A 15,167-nucleotide genomic window follows, 5' to 3' on the forward strand; every position below is an offset into this window, starting at 1 on the left:
AAAATATTTGAATTCAAAATTGGGAGAAATCAAGTAAACCCATTTGGCAAGAAACAAAAATGAAGTAAGAAGAAAGAGAGCATATGCTCAGTATAAATCAAAGGAAGAATACATTGTAAAGAACCTAAATAAAGAGTAAAGAAGAGCTTTTTTCTAACATCAGCAACACTTTCATGACAATAACCTTAACATTAACGACCCTCGTTCCTTCCTCAGTTCCTCTCCCGCTTTCGGTTATCACTTCGAAGAAATGGGACCCATTTTAGCTTCAGATCATCCACGTCGGATTCCTGGCGGCCCCACTTTTTGACTAGAAAGTCTTTGAATTTGGTCCACTCCTAGCGGGACCCACTCCTTAACTTTTTGAATAGAAAAATACTTTTAGGAAAAAATCAACGTGGCGGAAAGCCAAAGCCTCCAGCACTATGGTATTGGTGGAGTCCAGTTGTACATTCTTCTCGTATCGTATTTGTACTCTATTCTGTATTGTATTAGAAAGATCAACTCGTATTCAAAATTAATAATGTGTATAATTTTAAATGAATATTTTTTTTTCCTGCTAACTTCCCTAGATTATGTTATGTTATTATATTCTGCAAAGCCCAATGAGGGATCCAAGAAAAATATCTCTTTATGTACAACACAATTTATTTTTTATATTCATGATAAGTAAAATATAAAGTCTAAATTTTAAAATAAATAATCTAAATTTTTATTATATAATGTAATTTAATTTTAATGTGGGTGTATATGTATGCATAAATTAAATAAGTTGTAAGGTCATACGTGGAACTGCTGTTGGCGAGGGCTCTTTCAACGGTTGCGGCTGTCAGTGCTTCAGTCCAGGAAGCCTAACCACAGCTATATTAACAAACTTATTTATTATTTTATTATATTATAGTTTTTGGAGTTTTTAATATCAAACACGTGGCACGCTCTCAACACCTCACCTCACCTTGGACCACCTTTGATGGCTTCTCCTATAGGCACGCGCCTACAAAGATTCCCCGCCGCCATACCTCCCTCTCTCTCTCTCTCTTTCTCTTTCTAGTCTCTACCAGTGAGTATTTTCATCACGTTTTGGGTCGCAAGTGCTAACCCTCCTCTCGTCTAGTTTCAACTTTTCAAATAAGGGTAAAACGGTCATATCAGATATTTAAATTATCTTCCTAATCTTTAATAACAATTGTTATTATTTTATATTTCCTCCTGCGTGAGGTGGAAAATATCCTTACTTAAACTGAAAAAATTATTCCATTAGTTTGGTCTACGAGTGAGTTCATATACGAAGAGCCTGTAAACCTTTCATATTTAGGATAAGACCTACTAATATTTATAAATTTTAAATAAATCTCTTAAAATATTATTGCTATTTTATCATTTTTTCTTAATAAGGAACATCCTCGTTTAAATTATGTATCGAGGAAGTAGCCAAATCTTTTTCTAAAACTTATATTGTAAGCATATTATAATGAAATGGATTATATTTTCAAAAGAATTTTATCTGGCATGTCAGATATTAAAAACATGAAATCACCATTATGGACATACTTTTATTTAAATATTACTTTTGATTCGAAAGTAAAAACACATATGCGAAAAAGAAAAATGATATCCAGATTTCGAGATCTCAAATAATTTAGTACCGTGATCTTTGTATGGATGGATTGTATTATATATAGTACTTGGAAACGTAATCTTTGTTTAGATAGATTAGTATTATCATTTAAAATTAATTAAGAATAAATGGAAAGGAATTAGAATAGAAGATGTCCGCTTAAGTTGGTTACAAGTAATTGTCCGTACGATGACAAACAGAGGAAAGACAGAGCCAAGAGATGGAGGTTTGATCATTAACACCGCATATAAGATAATTTAATTTTATAATCTATGATTTAGAAATGTAAAGTAGTACCCTAATGGCCAACTGAAGCACAAAGTTAAATGAATCCTACAAAGCCACGTCGCCAAAATTATTAGAACCCAACACTTTTTTTATTTTTTTAATTTTTGGCAATCTAGAAACTTGGGACTCTTAATCTTGGTTCAGGCCCCATAGCCAATGTTTCAAAAGTTTAATGTCTAATCTAATATTATTAATATGCTTTTAAGATATAAACTCTTTAAAATATTTACATCTAAGTAAAGATGGTGGAATCAATTATGCACTTCTTTAATTAATTATTATTATTCTAATTTTATCTAAACCATGCTTCTATAATGCAATCATGCATTTATCCCACGGTGAAAATACAATAAATGTTCTGTAAAATTAAATAATCCGTTCTTTTAAATTTTGATACTATTATAAAAACTATATTATCCGATAATTTAAATAATAGAGATAATGTTGCCGGAACAGGATGACTGTGTTAATATCAAAGAATGGGATTAACCGGAAAAAGTAAAAATTACAATTATACCCCCTCCCCCTCTTAGCAAAAACAAAAAAACTAAGGAAATGCAAACAAAGAAAGTAATTAATCCACAATTAGACCTCTCTGTCCATCACAAATCCTATCAGTATTATGAATTATTCTATGGATAATTCTTGTTTCTTGAACTCTAAATTTTTACCCATTCATTAGTGTTGGGCATTTCTTTTCACATATTGTTGAACCAAATATCTTCAACATTCCACAAATTGTCCGTGATGTCCCCTCCGTCCATCCATAGTTGGTTGTTGTTGGTGTTCTGTTCCGGAGCTTGGAAATCCAATGCTTGGTTAAAGTAACCAGACGGACTAATCATAGACTCCGAATATCCCACTTGCGCAGATTGAAAGTAATCCGGATTAGAGTTATGATTAACCGAGATAGTAGTACTGTAATAATCGTTTGTCAAATCGGAGACAGGCGAAACCTGCGTCCCAAACGAGTCCGATGAGGCAGCCGTACTAGAACTCTCAGGAGTAGTGTAACGAGTAATCCCAAACTGCTCATTTCCTACAAGTCCATTACCTTGACCCATGACCCATTGCCCGGTACCCATTTCAGTGAGGTTGTGATGGGCGGGGTCTGCGATTGCGGGTGCAGCTGAGGTTGTACTGGTAGCGGTGGCGTTAGCGGCGGACGCAGCTTGAATTCTTTCAATTAACCTAGGCATCCATAAGTATCGCATAGTATCTTTGAATTGCTTGCTATTCACGTCACATTTAAGCTGTTTCGCATGCTTTTGCACGCGCGTCCTCCAGTAATTCTTGATCTCATTGTCAGTTCTACCCGGCAAGTGTTGCGCAATCTTGGACCATCTGTTGATGATATAATTGTTAGAACTTATAAAGATTGGAATGAAGCAAAAAGAAAAGGATGTATTTTTTTTGGATTCTTACCGATTGCCCCATCGAGAATGAAGCTCCAGGATCATGAGCTGTTCTTCCAGAGTGATATTTCCACGTCGAACATCAGGTCTTAAATAGTTCAGCCATCTTAATCTGCAGCTTTTTCCGGTTCTTTTGAGACCTGATTCGATTTGATTAGTTCATTACAATCCATTAGTTTTGGTAAAGTTTACAACTAATAATAATTGAAAGAGCAGAAAAGAAAGAGAGCATTTTCACTTTTGCAGAGACTTTATCATCGACTTGTCTATTTTTACTTGATTTAATTAATATCTACATGTACGGCTAATTAAAGAACAATCTTTCATTCATTCCCATACAAGGATAACTCACATCATCTACCTATCTCTCCTAGAAATTCTCCTATTTTATGTATCCCATGAAAAAATAGAAAAAAACCCAAGATGTTTTTTCATCTAAAGAAGAGAATGAAAGAGGAAAATTGAAAAAGGAAGGAAAAGACTTAATTTTGCATTTTTGTGCAAGGTCTTGGTCATTTTGTACCTGGAAAACCCATTGGAGGACAAATGAAAGAAAAGAAACAAACTTTGCCTAAAAGAAGTTGAGAAACATGAAGAAATGAAAATGATCAAATCAAGTTGAGACAAGATGGCAACTTGTTGTTCGGCACTATATGATACTAATACTAATTGGATCATGATCTCAATATTCTGCTTCTCTCCACCAGTAAGGAAATAAATAAATGAAAAAAGATAATTAATTACCTGCACAGCGAGCAAGAGAGTTCCAGCGACCCTCTCCATGAGTAGTAATGTAATTGATGAGCTTAAAGTCTTCTTCAACAGTCCATGGCCCTCTTCTTAAGTCCCCCATCTCCTCTTCACTTTGGGTGCCGGTGGTGGTGGAAGAGGAGGAGGGGCTCATGCTCTTCTGGTTCCTGTTTTTGCCTTTAACATCCATCATATGAATGAATATTTTCCCTCAAATGGACAGGACTGATTGATTGAAATTTTTCTTTATTTTCTGATTTGGAGAGATGTAGAGAGAGAGAAAGATGGATTAATACAAGAAGATAGAGAAGATGGGGTTTTTATAGATGCGTTGATAGATTTGAAAATGGAGAAAAAGGAAGCACGTGAGAGGGAGAGAGTAAGCCGCAATAGGAACTTGGGGGGGTTTAATTATTAATTAAATTTTATTAAGTACTTAATTAAGCAGTTAAACTTAGTAGTAATTATGGTTAGTAAGAGCCCATAGAAGGCTTTGAAGTTTGACCCATTGACTTTCCCATCTCTGTGTGTGTGTGTGTGCAGTGCGTGCTGCTGAGTTTTCTTTTCTTTCTATCAAGTTCTGTGGAAATTGTTTTCTCCTCTTTCAACCAACTTGTCCATTTTCTTGTGGACAATTCCTCTATCTCTTCTCTTTTTTTTTTTAAAATAAAACATAACGGAAAATATAGAGCGCTGTTTTTTGGCAGTATATGAATCCACCGTGCAGGCCACATAAATTGGCCGGCGGTGTAATTTCCCGGATTGTCTTTTTTTTTTCCAGCTATTTTTCAATTATCAAAATAACACCTAAAATGCGAAAATTTACAGTGGAAAATACTCAAACTTTAACTTACACTGTACCATTAGTAAAAAATATTTACAATATCTTATTTTTTAATTAATATTAACTATTGTCTATTTAGTATAATGTAAATTCTCTCTATTTCATTTTATTTGTTTTTTTTATATAAATATTGAATACACATTGTTTTTTTAAGCATTGGGAAAGAGAATTCGAACACGGAGTAAACACAAAATTAAAAAAAAAAAAATTCCCCATGTACACGTGCTCTTCAAGGAAGTTGACTAATTTTGGGTTGGTGCACGTGCCATTATGGTTAAATGTTCACTTGGTAGCTAATTACAGGTGATGCTTCAATTTGGACTTCAGAGGACAAATTTCAGAATGAATATAATTATCTGTCTCAATGGGAAGGAAAACGTTTTTCAGAATGCCATTTCACATTTTCTAATACTTTGGTTGAAATGAAAAAAATCCTGAAATTTTTTTCTACACCACTCATGCTGCAACATTATAACTTTGTTTTTCTTTTTCCTATAAACTTTTTCACCGTCGTTTTCTATGCAAACCCAATACAATGAAAAAAAAAAAAAAAAAAAAAAAAAACATTTTCAAATAGTCTTGATACTAACTAATGTTGATCGGACCGGTAAATAGTCTTGATTTCTTGTAAAATGAGAATTCAAATTTAATATTTGAAAAGCGTAATTGATGGAGACCCAATTCTTTACTCGCTGTGATACAAAGGAGATTAACTCCTCTTAATCTACTAAAAAATAAGAAAAAAAATTTTCTTTCCTCATTCCAATTTCCATATATATAGACTATCCCAACCTAGGGTTATGTATTTAATTACTTGTTAATGACTCCTATCATCTATTAATTAGAGTATTCGTGTCAATTTTCAAACATGCATATCCTTGAGAAGTAATTTAGTGATTAAAAATTAAAATTGAGGTACTAATTAAAGGAGAGAAATTAAATTACTTACTATAAGAATTGAATTATATGAAGTAGTGTCATAAATTTATGTCCCCATTTTACATTTATTTTTCACAAGTCAACACTCTCTATAGTTTAACGGCGGATTAATTGAAACGGCATCGTACTTATTTATTAGGACGGCTTTGCCAATTTTTATAAATGAGGGACCATTTCACATTGCACTGGAATTCAAATTTAATTTTTTCTTTTACACCTAATTACAATTAATTCCCTTCTATAAATTCAAAGTATTTTTATTTATTTATTTAAGAATATTGTTTTTATTAACAAATTTTAAGATTGATATCGATTTTTAAATAGCTCGATACCATTATTAGTACAACAAAAAGACTATTTTTGTTTTTGTCCCTTCATTCTTTTCCTAATTCGCAAAAATAAGGAGAATAAATTTTTTTTTAATTTGCTTTTACTAAATAAGTATGCATCATTATATGGAAGTTTTTCTCAAAATTTGAAGTATTTCTAATTAGTCAACAAGCAGAAGTAAATTTCACAAAATTACCCCAAACATTATTATTATTTTTTTTTTTTTTGTATTTTAGCCGAATTAATTGAACCCTTTATATTTGCCTAAGCGACACAAATTTAAAACCCTTAGGGAGAGGACGAAGCATTATATAGATACTATTTATTTTTGTTTGTATCACAAGTATCATTTCCTAATATAGATAGTCCATATGTTATTTATTTTTATTTTTATTACGTGCTCGGCGCATCAGATTTATATTTAAAGAATTTGAATTCTTTTCACTTAAGCGAATCCCATTAGCAGTAAATGTTATTTTTATTTAATATATAAAAGTAATAAGTTGAAAGTGGAGTTAGGTTAATAAGAGAAAAAATGAGCGTTAATGAAAAAGTATTTCTAATTTTTTTTTTCTTGAAAGGAAGAAGTAGTTTTAAGTTCTTAAAATATAGTCGTGAACTATGGCTATAATCGATGAGAATTGATAATTGGTGATATGTCTATTATTAATAGACATATTGATAAAATTACCGTTAATTGAAATAAAGTGATTAAAATTATTTTTCTCCTGTAATTAAATATCTCGAATTTGAATTTTAATCGTAGAAATTGCTAGGTCAAAAAATCTCCATCTGTTTTGGTACTCTAACCAGACATAATCAGACAATTGCGCAGTTTGTACTGAACTGGTAATGACATTTACATCATTTTCCCTTCTTTCACTCTCCATCCAAAAGTACATAACGTGATCTGTGACTTGTAAGCCGGGGAGAGGTTGGAGAAGTACACTTAAGAAAACTGCACACGTGTTTTCTTTTTGTTTCTTTTTTTTTTTTTTGAAAGTGCACACGTGTTTTATCAAAAGTAACATTTCACGCCAATTGAAATGATAAATGCTCCTTAAAAAAAAAAAAAAAAAAAAAAAAAAAAAGATCTTAAAGCATTCAACGGTAAAATATTAGGGTGAGGGAAGGTATAGCATGATAATTAGTTAAGTAATGGTAATTTTTATATTTGGGAAAAAGGTGAAATAAATAAATTTTAATAGTATTTTGTTATTGTAATTAAAATACCTTATATGAAAATTATTATTTTAGAGATATAAATATATTATAATCATTTTTAATGAGACATCGATTTATAAAATATTAAATTTGTTATTTTTCTTTCTAAATTAAACTAAACTTTTAATCTCCTTGACTTCTAATTTAAGGGTTTGAGAAATAGATGATTTAGCGGTTTTTAACCCTTTAAATAATTACAATAAAAAATTAAAATTAAAATTCCTAAAATTTTTTAAACTTAAAAAAAATAAAAATATATATGACATTATTTAAATTAAACTTCCTATGATGAAGCTTAATTAATTATGTCGGGACAGTGGCAAGGCCATAAAAGAAAAGCTTGGAATACTACATTGTAGGCGCATCAAACATCAACAAACCTTCACTATCTACAATCCACAACCAAAAAGCAAAACTATTATCATGTGACCGATTACCGACAACCTCCACATTATAAAATGAGTGTTGGGATTCCGACACTTGTACAAATTAAATATTTTTTGGACTATAAGCTTTGTAAATTTATAATAGGAAATTGCATTATACATCATCCTAAGGTCACAAGCACAGTGGAATCTGCTCTCACAAATGAAAACCAGAATTTTTAGATGTAGAATTCAATTTATTTTCCTTTTATAATCAAAATTAATGCATAAATATGCTTTTTTTTTCTTTTTTTTTTTAAATAATTATAGATATAGGCAATTAAATAATTGGTGGGCAAAAAGAAGAAACTTTAATAAGTGAGGCACTTTTAACATTTCCACGAATGCTGACAAAACAACAATTTTTTATATTTAGAGAAGGGTCCACCTTATGATTATATGCAAGTTTAAGTAAGTGATAGGTTTCTATATGTGTTTCCAACACTTTGCATCCTCCTATTAAAAAACTGATCTTGATGTTATTTAAAAATTATTAAAATTTTAGAATAAGGAACTACCTGCCAAATAACATTTTATTTAAATAAATAAATAAATAATTAACTTTCTTTGTGGCATGCACTTCCTTATTAAAAAACTATATATCCACATTTTGTTAGAGATAAATTTCATATAGCATGACATGAACATCACGTGTTACGTGTACCTCACCTTGCTAACCAAAAAGGAATATATAGTTCTTGCTTTTGTGTTTCGCTATACCTAGCTCGTGCATGTCATTTGATACTTTAAGGCAGGGGACATCTTCGTATTCTGAGTCTTTCTTTGTTTTTTCTTGGTCGGACAATTACCCAATCAATTCCACTTTTTTTTTTTCATATATATATATAATCGCGTTAATTGTTAATAACGGTGTGTAACAGATGAATTTTGCAAAATCAAGATTAAAATCTGGCGATTGATTGGATTCGAAATTTCCTTCTTCGATTTCTAATGTATATATTTAATATAAGAGAACCCATTTGATACCTCATTCCATCTATCTATAATCCTTAATTATATTAATGAGGCTAATCCAAAAGTATAATTTAATTAACAAAAAAGCCAATTATAGGTGTGAACAACAAACCATGAGAAAGTTTATGGAGACAAGTGGTGCTGTGTGGTTTGAACTTTAAAGATAAATTTGCATATTAATTAATTAATTAATTAATTAATAATAATAATGCTTATGATTATGTTAATGAGGTGTAATTGAGTGTCCACAAATAGTATAATCAATTAAGTGGTAGAGATGTAGGTTCATGTTTCACCTGCATCCAAACGCTACCTTTATTCAATTTGTTTTTTAAGAGAACAAAGCATCATCTTCAGTTTTTTTTGCTGCATTATTCTATTAGATTTGCATACTTAAATCTTTATTCTTCTCTTCCCTAATTATATACCTATATGTGTTTAAGAAAATCAAATTAGTAGTTAGAATCTTTTTTTTTTTTTTTCCCTTCTATAAGTGTTACAAATGGATCATTCGAATTTAAATTTATGTTTATAAATTATATTTTTGGGATTTAAATTTTCTTACATTATTATAAATACGATGTCATTTATAGTATTTTCACCTTTAAATATAAATTTAATTTTTAAAATTAAAATTCTAAAAAATGTGATTTTTTATTTTAAATTTAATAATTGAAATTTTATTATAAAAATTAGAGGATATGGTTGTTTTGAACTCTGAAATAAATCATGAAACGAGATTGATGTCGGTGTGAAAATATTATTATTGAATGGTGCTGTGGGAGGAGCTTCCAGATGAATTCTACATTCTATGTACTCCCGAAAAGGAGACTGAGAGTGAAGTCTAGGTGGATAAATAGAAAGAAATTTAACTCTAATACGTAGGCAGTTGGCACGTGCCTCACCAGCAGAGTCCTTTCTCTTGCTGCTTTGATACCCTACTTGATGACCCACCAGAATTATGCATAACATAAAAAATAAATAAAATAAAAGATGTATGCATTATTTTCGCTATGCATATGATTGTTGCTATACTAATGCTAGGTGTACAACTCCTCCATTACCTTAAATATTTAAATAATAAAATTCAAATTTTTATCCTATTTTCCTAATATAACTGTGTGATGCAATTAAAAAAAGATTTAAAAACATATAATATAACATAATTTAGTGATCGAAGCGCATTAAATTTCACTTTGGTGGTCGTAAGTTCGAGTCATTTGAAAAAAATTTTTAAACATAATTGCTCTTAGCTCAAAATGGATTATTATTTCATCTAATCGGAAAATGGAACAACGCCTTTTATAGTAATAAAAAAAAGATTTATAAATTTCTAATTTGTAATAGTTAGCTGTCAAATTGTCAAAGAAGGTTATTTTTTGAACATAATTTAAAAAAAAAAAAAATTAGTGGATCAACCACTACTTATTCCTCATGTCTATTAATTAATTCCTATTAACCAAACGGTGTAATAGTACAATTCTAGCCCCCCGTTTTCTTACAATTTTTATTTTTTATTTTTTATTTTTTATATATATTTGCACAACTTTTTCAAATATCAGCAATTGAAATACTAATTTTTTAGGGCTTAAGAGTCCTCGAGTAACCCACACAACTACAAAAGTCTAGCTCTAAATTGGAAGATGCACTACTCATGTATCAGAAATCACAAATAATAAACGTTTTAGAAAGAGGGTTTGCTTGTGCAGATCAACGGATGATTTTCATTTTTCTCTCATCCAACGACTTAAAAGCATGCGTGTTCGAGTAGGCATAATGTTTCGAAATCATTATCATAAGGAAAATAAAAAAATTTACGTGAAACAAGGTCTAAAATCTCAACTTTAAACTTTAAAAAAAAAAAAAAAATTATTAAAGCTTTTCAGTTGAAACCCAGTAACCAAGAAAGAAGAATATTTACTGTTGGAAACTAATATTATATTATACAAGAGCAATGAGAGCGACAGCATCCATTGTTTTCCTGCTAGTTCTTTTTTTGTCAAAAGATAAGCGGGTTTTAAGGGTTAATGGAGTTGACAATTTCTACTGGACGGTGTTCATACCTGTCCATCGCCTTCTCTTTTCTTATGATCATTACAGCTTAAATAATACATATTTATTCATTATTTGTTGGATTTTTATTCTTCTTCTTTCTTCTTAAGCTGAAGCGTCTTTGACCCAAACATGCATTGCAACGCTTTTTCTCATCACCGTTTTTTTGACCTAAATTCGAAAAAGCATGCGTATTTTTTTTATTTTTTCTCTCTGTGCAAGTATCTGTTAGGTATAAAAATTTTATCCTTGTTTGACGAGCGTATCTGTCGTTGGAAAATCTTAGCTTAAACTTGTAAAATTGGATAAAAAAGGCGTGCTACAAGAAATTATTCAAAGATGATCCATTGCACTTGAACCATTTGCACTAACATATAGTATTCAAGCTAGCAGGCATCACAATAATAAATAAAAATAATACATTTCATTTCAAATCTCATTCTCTTTTCACATGTAAGAAAATTTTTATTATTCCTTCTTAAATGCTCTTCTAATCATCGAACTCTTGATCTTGTTAAATTCAACCTTAAACATAAGATTATCTTATATATGTTCAACATATGCTTTCCGCGTTTTCCCTATCAGGCCTGGCCGCTTACTTGCATGACCACACGGTTCTTGGTCTAAAAGCGAATGTATTACCCTGTTTTCCATTTAAACTTATAATAACTTTACAACTTTCAATGAATGAAGACAACTCCAATTAAATCTCCATAAACTACGAACAATAAACTCATTTGAAAGAAAAATACGTTAAAATAAACTCATTCTGCAAGCGAATGATCATTAAACTAAAATTCTGTATATAGTAAATAGTATTCAGCTAAGAAAATGACAAAAAGCCGCCAAAGAACCCCGAAAAGGACGACCACCAATGTCTCATCTCCTAGACGCATGCCTTCGTTTAAAGCTAAATTTTAAGGTTAAAGTATGCAATTTTTGTTTTCTTAGTCTTTCCCATTTCTATTAAGTATACGTAACTATGTTTGTCTCTAACTCTATTCTTCACAGATTTATTTTTTCATACATCTAATTGTTCTTTTATTATTATAAGGTGTGCTTAAAATGATTATTATCGTATTAATAATTGAAGCTTGTAATTAACTTAATTTTTATTAGTTGTTGCTCCCACTATGCAAATTGGAAAGGTTTATGATTAATTTACTTAGGTTAATTAATGATTATTTAGGATTAAATTTAATTAATTATATAGTCCTAGTCAGAGTTCACACCCATGACAGAAGAGGAGATCTGATACGGGTGATGACTTGGCATTACCACTGATTTGGTTGCCGCCTCTGTGTACTGAAACGTGGTCATTGACTGTCTGTAGATAGAGTTCTCCTTTTCTTTTTTCTTTTTTCTTTTTTTTTTGTTAATTAACAAAAACCCACTTTAGCTTTGGTTTGCTGGTGACCTTTCAGGTGAGAAACGGGTCTTTTCTTTTAAGAATTAGAACCTTATGAAGTTGATCTTTTCAATGGATAAGTCTCATTATTGTTAGGGCAGTAGTCCTCATTGAGGTTAAGGCTCTGCACTAAAAAACTAATATTTTTAGGCAAGTAATGTCCGTGGCAACTGGGTATTGGTTCACGTATACATATTTTGGAGATGGTGGAAAATACCTGTTAAACTATTACATGTTCAAACGAGGAAAGATTTGACATATCCTATGACAAATTAAGGTTAAGATAGCAGGATACGATGATCTGCATTAGTTAACCCTCCACAGTTACGTTTTCTTGTAGCAAGTTGACCAAAGATTTTTAACCATTGCCCATTTGCCATTATTGATTCTATGATTTGGGGTAGGAGAAGAAAGGACATAAGGAAGAGAGGGGACCAGTAATCCAAAACTCCACTCAGCCAACCGATGTACAATTCACTTTCCAACCTCATTATTTTTATATATAATGCCACGTATCAAGCTTAGTTACCAGTACCATTATCGCATAATTGTCGCAAAACGGATGATGACAACGTGCCACGTCTAGTGTTGACATGTTGGCATGTGTTTTTTCTAGCATACATGTTTTCACCTTATAAGTTCTATTTAGATATAAAATTTATTTCTATTTATCTAATCTTTTATTCGCCTAGAGATATAATTTGTTTCTGTTCATCCCATTTCTAACTAAATAGAAGAGAAAATGGGGATAAAATTTACATGAACATGACGATGGCTGATGTGGCAATGGACATCTAACTACAGAGGTCATGCCTATTAAGATTGTGATGTGACTTATAAGTTGATATATATAAGAAAATATGATATTCTTAGAGTCTAGATTCAATGGCACAACAAAAATTTCAGGTCCACGTCGTAAAACGACTTGTCTTTTTGGATTTTATTAGTAAATAACTTATTTTATTTGCTTTTTTAAAGTAGTCAAATCCTCCCTCATTTTCCTATTTTTCTTTTTATTATTATATATGAATCTAGATGCATATGCTAATTACAATTGGTAGTTCCTTTTTAAAAAATGACACTTGATAATTAATATTAGCAATTTCTTTCACAAAAATTTAAATATTTAATTTAACTGGTCTTTCTTTAAGTTTCGATTTACACGAGTCTATTTATATTTTAATGAAGTGAAATTTATAATCGTAAATGAGGCATCACGTGTGGCCGCCTTTTAAAAAAATGTGTTTGATCTATATCCTTTGTCAATATAAGCATATGATCAATTCTGTTGTTTTCTTATAACGAGGTAAAACTCTTAATTACAGCATAGTTAATAAATAAAATGACTCGTGACTCTTCCACTTATGAGACAGTATTAATCAGATTGATTAGGATTAGATATATGTTTGCATAACTATTAGATTGAAATATAATGATTAAAATTTATGAACTTTTCCTATATGAAAGACAGAGAAAAGAGTATATGTGCATGATTCACCAGCCAAAGCTTGCGCATGCATCATCAAACATGGGCTCCTATTCTTGAAAAGGAACTACTTAAACTATAACTAAAAGAACTTTGAACTCAAAACAATGCCTCCAAAAGCAAAAAGCAAAGTGGTTGGAACATGCTTTCTTTGTTTTTATCTCCCTAATTTGGAGACATTTTGTTGGTTAAAGCACAGCCAATATTATGGCTCAAGTTGAACACCTTGTGCTTTATTTATACATATATTTATATCATCCACAGTTTATTTTAATTAATTGGGAGACAGAGGCTCAATGGCCAAAATAATAACTGCGGCTAACTCTCTCTTTTAACTCATTAAATTGGTGATTGAGAATACTAAAACTCGAGATTCTCTACTCTTAATATAAGTGAGAAGACTAATCAAACCACACATGATTGACTTATACCATCTACAATTATTTAAAACTAAATTAATAAAAGTTAAAAGCTAGTACAATTGCCTTTATCTAACCCGGCAACAATCCAAGGTGTGAAATGCTACTTGCCATTGTGCTTTGCATATTATATAACCGTTATTAGATAACATATTTTAAAAATCAGGGTCCTCCTTTCTTTTTTTTTTTTTTTTTTTAACATATTAGGTGACAAGCTAATATATATATATCGTGCGTTTTATAATTGTGGCCTAAAGTTTCAACACCTACATTAAGTCTATAAACTATAAAGCCATCATGGAAACACCATTTCACTCGTGTGCTTTGCCCTACTTGCTTGTCAACAAAGGATGCTTATCAAGTTAAAATATTACTTCCATTACAAATATCTACACTGGCATTATTCACGACATAATTTTAATTAATTAAAGGGGAAAATAACAATTTGCTTATTCTCTCTTCAAAGACCCGATTCAACAATTGCTGTTCATGTAACGTTAGTGTGTTTATAGGGTATTTAGAGTTTGACTGAGCAGATTAGTTCAAGATCCCTTTTACTAACTGGAATCAAAGAATTTAGTAGATCTGTTGTGGAAAACAAAACCGGTATTCTTTAGAATAACATTACAAACTAATTGAAAGGGATGTAGCGCAGTTTGATAGTGCGTTTAGATGTCAAGTTATAATTGTTCGTATGGATTCGGTAGTAATACGATCAGCAAAGCCTTATTTGGCCGTTCCAAGAGCGACCGTGAAACGTTACTCCCCTTTAACGTTCAATGAAACGCTATTTTGCGTACTCAAAATAGAATACCATCCAATAAAAATTTAATTAATCATTTTTTGTCCTCAATAAGTTAAATATTTGTGTAAAAAGAATAAAAAACCTTAAGTTAAATCTAGCATCAACAAATACCTACTTACTGTAAAATCAATTTCTGCTGATGAATTAGAAAACTTCAATAGAAAAAGGAAAATGGGTAATTTATTTTTA

General features: G+C 30.8%; 1 protein-coding gene across 1 annotated transcript; it reads right to left on the bottom strand.

Moving 5' to 3' along the window:
- Positions 1 to 2,350: 2,350 nt before the first annotated feature.
- On the bottom strand, positions 2,351 to 4,383 carry LOC105643587 (transcription factor MYB108). Its single transcript, XM_012228748.4, has 3 exons — positions 4,066 to 4,383; positions 3,332 to 3,461; positions 2,351 to 3,250 (listed from the first exon to the last, which is right to left on the bottom strand). Exons 1-3 carry the CDS (start codon positions 4,262 to 4,264, stop codon positions 2,605 to 2,607), a joined length of 975 nt encoding a protein of 324 aa, XP_012084138.1. The 5' UTR covers positions 4,265 to 4,383; the 3' UTR covers positions 2,351 to 2,604.
- Positions 4,384 to 15,167: the final 10,784 nt, after the last annotated feature.

The sequence above is a fragment of the Jatropha curcas genome, chromosome 7 (assembly GCF_041381405.1).
Source record: "Jatropha curcas cultivar XTBG-Jc1 chromosome 7, XTBG_Jcur_1.0, whole genome shotgun sequence".
Classification (NCBI taxonomy): domain Eukaryota; kingdom Viridiplantae; phylum Streptophyta; class Magnoliopsida; order Malpighiales; family Euphorbiaceae; genus Jatropha; species Jatropha curcas.

Excerpts from the sequence above, each read along its gene's own strand:
- LOC105643587 (XM_012228748.4), bottom strand. The coding sequence starts at position 4,264 with ATGATGGATGTTAAAGGCAAAAACAGGAACCAGAAGAGCATGAGCCCC. Across the intron at positions 3,462-4,065 it reads CTCTCTTGCTCGCTGTGCAG|GTCTCAAAAGAACCGGAAAA; the intron begins GTAATTAATTAT and ends AAATCGAATCAG. Across the intron at positions 3,251-3,331 it reads CATTCTCGATGGGGCAATCG|ATGGTCCAAGATTGCGCAAC; the intron begins GTAAGAATCCAA and ends TATCATCAACAG.